Here is a 6957-nt window from a genome sequence, read left to right on the forward strand (position 1 = left end):
CCATGTTTCTTTTCAAGATTAATGGAATGATGATCTGATTGTGAACGGAGGAAGAGAGAATTGAACGAGTTTTCTCTGTGTGCGCTAGAGGAAAGGGATGAAGTCCAAACGTTTGTTAGTTTGTTTCGTGTGCTTTGGCTGAAACATGCACATTTTAGTGGAAAACATATCCAAACCGTTGATTTTAATCTAGTGGCCATAATTTAGTGCTCTCATCTCTCACAATAAAGCACTCCTCTCACTTGAAGTGCCCCCTATATATATATATATATATATATATATATATATATATATATATATATATATATATATATATATATATATATATATATATATATATATATATGATCTGGAGTTCCATCTCCAAACACTCTATTTATCCACTTTAAAGATTAAATTTTAACTACACTAAATTACTTGACAAAAAATGTTTGCTTTGATATTTTACCCTTGAGTCGGTACTAATTTGACTCTAATTATAAATATTAGGTGAGTTCAATATTTTTATTTTTTTTACGTTGGTGAGTTTAATATATGTTCATAATATGCATTCATATACCCTTTTTTTTCTATAGAATATCCATATACATCTCCCCTATATGTACCCAAAAAAAGAAAAAGAATATCCATATACATATACATATTTTAGGAGAACAGAGTATAGCTCCAACCTATATACAAAGAACAGAAAGTACAATTATTGGAAATTATATATTATAAATGGATAAATTTAGTAGACTTTAGCGTGTTCATATGCATTTTTTTGGGTAAAGAAAAGACATATGAACACACACACATATTTCGTTTAATTATTGTATATATGTGACATACATGCATTTTTAGTTTCGTTCATACACGAGAATGAAAATTTCTACGTGATATATTTTCATCTTTGCCTTTTCGAATTAATGAAGTATTGTATTTTCACGTCGCCACATGCAAATGATTTTATAGACTATAGTCTCTAAATTTCACTAGAGCACAAAAATAAGATTTTACATAATCTAATTAATGTGAAAACTGGTGAACAAAATGTCCCCTTTGTCTGCGGTATTAAATTCATTCTTACACGTAACAAATTTCCACTCTTCAAATTAATTATGTGCTAGGTAGCTAATAGTATTGTTTATCTAAAAACCATGAAAGCTAATTTTTATTTAATTATAATTAATTAATTTACTATCAACTTTATTAAAAGCAGCCAAAATATAAGTCTATATAGTCTATGAACAACAATTTTGTTGTGCTTTGTTTTAACTTTTTTGAACCTTTTCAACTATATGCTCCAAATAACAAGATTACACAAGAACTTTCCAATTTGTTAATTAAAATATATACTTTTTTCTTCTCTAAACTCTTTTCTCTTTTACATTGAGTATCATCATCTATACATAATTATATAGATTAATCTCTCGAACTGAATAAAAATATAATATAAGTGTCAAAACTCTTCCTCGAAATCAAGATATTTGTTTAAATCTGCAGAGATCCGAACTATATACCAAAATTTCTTGTGTTTCAAGTTATTAGGATTTGTTGCTTAAAAAAAAGTTATTAGGATTTGTGACAAAGGAAATAAAACAAGATATATAAATATATAGATAATAAACCAATAATTAATGTAACAAGATTACATAAAATTTATCAAAAAGAAATAGATAATAATTTATACAAAAATCCTAAGTAAATTAAGCACCACATTTTTTTTTGCCAAGGCCTTAGAATCTCTTTGTATCTATTTTTCTCTGTACATGACCTTATATATAATACAATATTCCTATTATACATTTTGTGCCCTTTTTCTATGCTCCTACAGGGTGGTACTGGTTTTAATAATGTACATATAAACAAATAAGGAAACAATAAAACATGTACATTTACAAGTAAAATCACTACCAAATGAACATGATAATGATTTTATTGGTAAATATACTAATTGTTAAAAATTGATAATTATAATTAATCACCCCTATAAATTACCCCCAATTTGTTTTAATTACATGTTTGGCACATTAATTTGGCACATTAATTTGACACATAAATCCAAACATATATCCTAAGTGTAACATTTACTAGTGACATAGGTTGTGGACATTTCACTTGTGCAAGGTGGTGAATCCCATATAACACTATTCCTCAAAGCATCAAAATTTGGAGACAAGCTGAATGGAAAATCAATTGTTCTTCCTAGATTATTTTCCCATTGATTAAGTTGCATTTGATCTTGAATATTCTTCCTCCAACCTTGGTCTTCTAATTGTTCATTTTCTAAGCCAATGTTTGGTTGCATATCTTGAGGTAGACTAATTGAGAATCCACTATATTGATTATTTGTATCTTCAAAACCAATATAGTTAGTGTTGGAAAGAATTGAACTATCATCAATTGGGCACTTTGTGGAACCATTGGCTTCAAGTGTGTAGAACATTAGGTTATCAACAATGTCTCCATTAGAACAAGGAATTTGTGAGGATTTTGAAATTGTGTTAATGTTGTTGATTGGTTTGTATGTTGGAAAATCTGAAGCTGAGAAGTTGTTGGTATTGGAAACTTGTTGTAGCTCATTCTTGTTGCTACAAAATTGAATGGGCAATAATGAGTTAGTCTCTAGAAATTTTATGTATTGAAGGAAAAATGTATATAAAGTTTTAGCGAGTTTCGCCAGCAATATTCACTATAACACTATCTTTTCAACATTAACTTTCTTATTAGACGAAATTCATATAAGTTTCATCATTTTATATAGAATCTATTTTTAATAGTATTATATATATATATATATATATATATATATATATATATATATATATATATATATATATATATATATATATAACAAACTAATAATCCTTCAACAATTTATTTCTCATCTGATTTTGCATTTGATTTTTAAATAAATATAATAAATAAATACTATATATATAGTGGTGAACTTAAAAAATCATTAAAAAAATTCAACACTTACATTTGCATGTTTGTCCCTGATGATAATGCTTGTTCTGTTGTGCATGAGATATTATTTTCTGAACAGAATTGGTTGATGTTTGTAGTTTGTGAGAGTAATTCAGATACCATGCTTCCTGGTAATTGAGAGATCCAAGGATGAGATAAAGCTTTTTGTACCATTGAAAGGGAATTAGTTTTCTTGAAGATCCTACATATTGCCCATGAATCCTGAAAATTCATAAAGGGATAATTAATTAGTTAAGTCAAAAAGAAATTAGAGGCTAAACAAACTATTGAATCATTTTGGATTAATTATTGTAGCCATGCATGTATATACATGTAACCATAGTAAAAAAAAATATATATACATAGTAACCAAAAATAGTTATAAAATAGTATAACTTCCAAGTACTTTTGACTTCCACCAATGTAAATCATTTCTTCATTATCTTATATATGTATATTATATTATGGAATTTATTTATCAAATAAGAGTGAATAAAGTAAGAAAAACTAATCAAACTAATCTGGACCATTCATACATAATTAAATGGTCAAGATTTGTCCCCTTAATTCTTCTTATCCCCTTTGGAAAAAAAATATTGTTCTTAATTAAATATATATGTTTAATTTTAAATTACTATATACATTTTTTTCTTCTTTTCGAATATATCCCTTATCTAATTTATTTTCGGAGATAAAACGATAACATTGAACACGTATATATTCAAATGGTAATTTCAAATTACTAGATGCATTCTTTCTTCTTTTTGAATATATCCCTTATCTAAAAATATGAATACATCTCCGATGGTAAAAGGTTGGAGAAACTTCTGATATGGTGGAACACGAGTTCAAACCACCAATTAGTGCATGTGTGAATTTTGTCGCTAGTTTTTATTTTAAAAAAAAAAATAAAAATAAGTTGTACGAAATTACTAAAATACTTACATTTGGAGAGAAGCTTTTATCTGAAAATTTTTTGGGAGGAGAGTTTGAATCTGAAATAGAAGGTAACCTAAACTCATGCATCATCCAATCAGTTTTAGTCCCTTTAGCAGCTCTACCTTTATAGAAGACAAGTGACTTCTTCAAACCAATGCATTTTCCATCTGATGAGTATATAGGCCTATCAGTTCCTGTGGCCTTCCAAAATCCAGCTCTTGTAACTCTATTGGGCCTTGAACTGTTTCTATATTTTCTGTCCCTTGGACAATAGAAATACCATTCTTTCTCACCACTACTAGCCAGCTCTACTTGTTTACAAAAATAAATAGAAAAATTAAATTAATTTTTTGTCACTAAAAAAATTTCATATTTCATTTTTCATATTCTATTAAATGAATGTCATTTTCTTTTATAAATTTTTAATACATAATAAACATTTTTATGAAATTTAAAACATCATTTTCATTGTGTCTGAAAATCATTTTCCTATCATTGTACCTTCTCTATATATCCCAATTATATACTACAAGAATCTTTCATTTTTTTTTTTAAAAAAAAAATAATTAAATTTTAAATATATATGTAGTCCCTACAAATTTAAAAAGTTTTAAGTTTAAACCCAATAAAAAAAAATTATCATTTTTAATCCTCACCTTTTATAAAAAACAGGGTACATGGTGTATTTAGTCCATCCTGTTTTTCTAAAGGCATGGACTAATAATTCATAAAATTTGTGTAGGGATCTAAATAAAAATAAAAAATGAATATTTTATTACTAAAAGTATATATTTATCCAAAACTTAAATAAACACAAATTTTTTAAAATAAAAAATGAATTGTTTTTATTTTTTTTTACTAAAAAAGAGCCTTAAAATTTAAACTTTTTATGTTCACTCCATCGAACATTTGAAAAATAAAAATGAGTTTTATGTAAAAAGAAGAGAAAACTAGAAAAAAAAATAAAAAATAGTGATTGTGAGTTATAAGAGTTCTTACTTGGAAGGTCCCATGGATCATGTTTGTAAATATCCACTTGCTTAATAAGTTCAATAGGAAGAGACTTTTGTTGAATTTTTCTCTTAAGGTAAAAACCAACAAGCTCTTCATCTGTGGGATGAAAACGAAAACCAGGCATCAAATCATCAACCTTATTATCCATCTCAGTTCTTTCTTCCATTTTCTCTTTTTGTGTTTGAAATAAATTTTTGTTCAAGATAGAGAGTGACTTCAAGATGTCAATATACTTGATATGAAATCTGCAAGAAGTTTGAACCTAGTAAGTGACAAAGAAATATGAGACATTATTCATATTATTATATTTATTTATTTGGTTATACTCTTTACATATGAATTGAAACACGAATTCGAATTCACCACAATCAAGATTGCACGCATTTATTAAGTTAGTAATTCTGAGCCGTTGGATTAAAATCATACAACTCTGATATGCTTTTAAAGATTGTGAGGTTCACATTGTTAAAAATTTTGGACATGGGTGGATTCATAAATTTTGATTAATTGACGCATGATTATATATTATAATAAATGTTTATATAAAAATAAATTAATGTATATTAGCGATAAAATATAGCGATCATTAAATAAAAATTAAAAGTTTACAAAATTATACCATTATATATATTCAAAAATTGAAGATAATGTAACATCTTAAATTTTCTTTAGATTAAGATCAAATATCTCAAATTTTCTTTTAAAACTAGTTGACAAACTTAAAATTAGAGTCGTCTGATATTAATCCAAACGATTTCATCATGTTGTACAAGTGAAATATCTAATAAGTGATAATCCAAATTCATGGAAACAAAACCAAGTTGTGCTTTGTAAATTTTGGAAAACCAAACAAATATACAAGTTAAAAGCTCTTAAAAGAAGTTTCATGTTTTGTGCTAACTCACAGTGTGTACAAATTTGGTTAGTCCAAGGTGTATGTTTCCAAAGCTTTTGCCTCCTTCTTACTATGCCTCAAATGAAGTTTGGTGGTAATATAAAACTTATGAGAAAATATTATTTATGCTTCTCATGAACAACTTTCAAGGAAGATGTTACTCAAGTCAAGCAGAAGTATATGGATCACTCTTTACATCCTCATCTAATATATATAAATTTTTTTTATGTGAATAACATAATTGAGGATCAGAAGAGACTACAGAATTAGTAGCTTTCTAAGGTATTAATTAAATATTATATTGTGATGTGATTATTCCATTTTCACACTTTGATGATGCTCATAAACAGTTCATATAATCTTCAACAAATCAAATACAAGCACAAAATGACAAGCCAACCTTCTAATCTAATTATTCTTTTATTTTTTTTCCTTTACCATGATATAAATATGAAATTTCTTTCGAGAAATTTATGGAACATACAAGATAGATTCTTTTTTTATAATCAGATTTTTTTTCATATACAGTAGATAAAAATTGAACTTCTAACCATATATTTAAGGGCACGAAACTCTTACGGCCAATTCTTTTATTTTGTTTTGGTGTACAATTTTTTTATTTTCTATAACCATATAATTCTATTTTGGATTTTGGTTCGGTAAAATATTAGAAGACCCACAAATTCATTATATTATAATCTTAATGTTGTTCTCAATCTGATTAATTATTTGCTTAATTCTTTTGAGGGGCCCCTTTGTGACAATTTTATCATGTTCCCTCCATGTTCCGTGGCAAATAAGAACAAATTGTAGTATTTTAATATTGCAATTAAAAATATTTTTTTCAATAAGTTATTCTTTGTGATAATGAAGGCATTCCCACTTAAGGTGTTTTGAAACACAGTATACTTAAGTAAACAATCAGTTGACCCTCTAAAAGGACCTAATAAGGGACAGAAGAATTCTTGTTCTTCAATTCTAATAAAAATGAGTTAAATCTCGCATTACTTAGAAAAGTGGAGGTTGTGCATTTTATAAGTGAGATGTCTCACAAACTTAACGCCTTAAGATTTTGAGTGAATATGTGGTGTCCAACTCACTTATATGGTTGCTCCTAAGTCTAATGTGGATGGTCTCTCGGGCTGTCCCCTCATGAC

General features: G+C 27.0%; 1 protein-coding gene across 2 annotated transcripts; it reads right to left on the minus strand.

The window, feature by feature from the left end:
- Positions 1–1588: 1588 nt before the first annotated feature.
- Positions 1589–6062, minus strand: LOC123908779 (protein FEZ-like). Of its 2 annotated transcripts, none has more exons than XM_045959508.1 (5): positions 5811–6062; positions 4891–5150; positions 3898–4199; positions 2966–3174; positions 1589–2573 (listed from the first exon to the last, which is right to left on the minus strand). In XM_045959508.1, the coding sequence occupies exons 2-5, from the start codon at positions 5069–5071 to the stop codon at positions 2057–2059; spliced, it is 1209 nt and encodes a 402-aa protein (XP_045815464.1). In that variant the 5' UTR covers positions 5072–5150; positions 5811–6062; the 3' UTR covers positions 1589–2056. The 2 variants fall into 2 exon arrangements, with proteins under 2 accessions (XP_045815464.1, XP_045815465.1); XM_045959509.1 differs by having other exon boundaries at positions 4891–5167; positions 5811–5980.
- Positions 6063–6957: the final 895 nt, after the last annotated feature.

This window comes from Trifolium pratense, linkage group LG2 (genome assembly GCF_020283565.1).
Source record: "Trifolium pratense cultivar HEN17-A07 linkage group LG2, ARS_RC_1.1, whole genome shotgun sequence".
NCBI lineage: Eukaryota > Viridiplantae > Streptophyta > Magnoliopsida > Fabales > Fabaceae > Trifolium > Trifolium pratense.

Excerpts from the sequence above, each read along its gene's own strand:
- LOC123908779 (XM_045959508.1), bottom strand. The coding sequence starts at position 5,071 with ATGGAAGAAAGAACTGAGATGGATAATAAGGTTGATGATTTGATGCCT. Across the intron at positions 4,200-4,890 it reads TGATCCATGGGACCTTCCAA|AGCTGGCTAGTAGTGGTGAG; the intron begins GTAAGAACTCTT and ends GTAAACAAGTAG. Across the intron at positions 2,574-2,965 it reads TCAGGGACAAACATGCAAAT|CAACAAGAATGAGCTACAAC; the intron begins GTAAGTGTTGAA and ends TCAATTTTGTAG.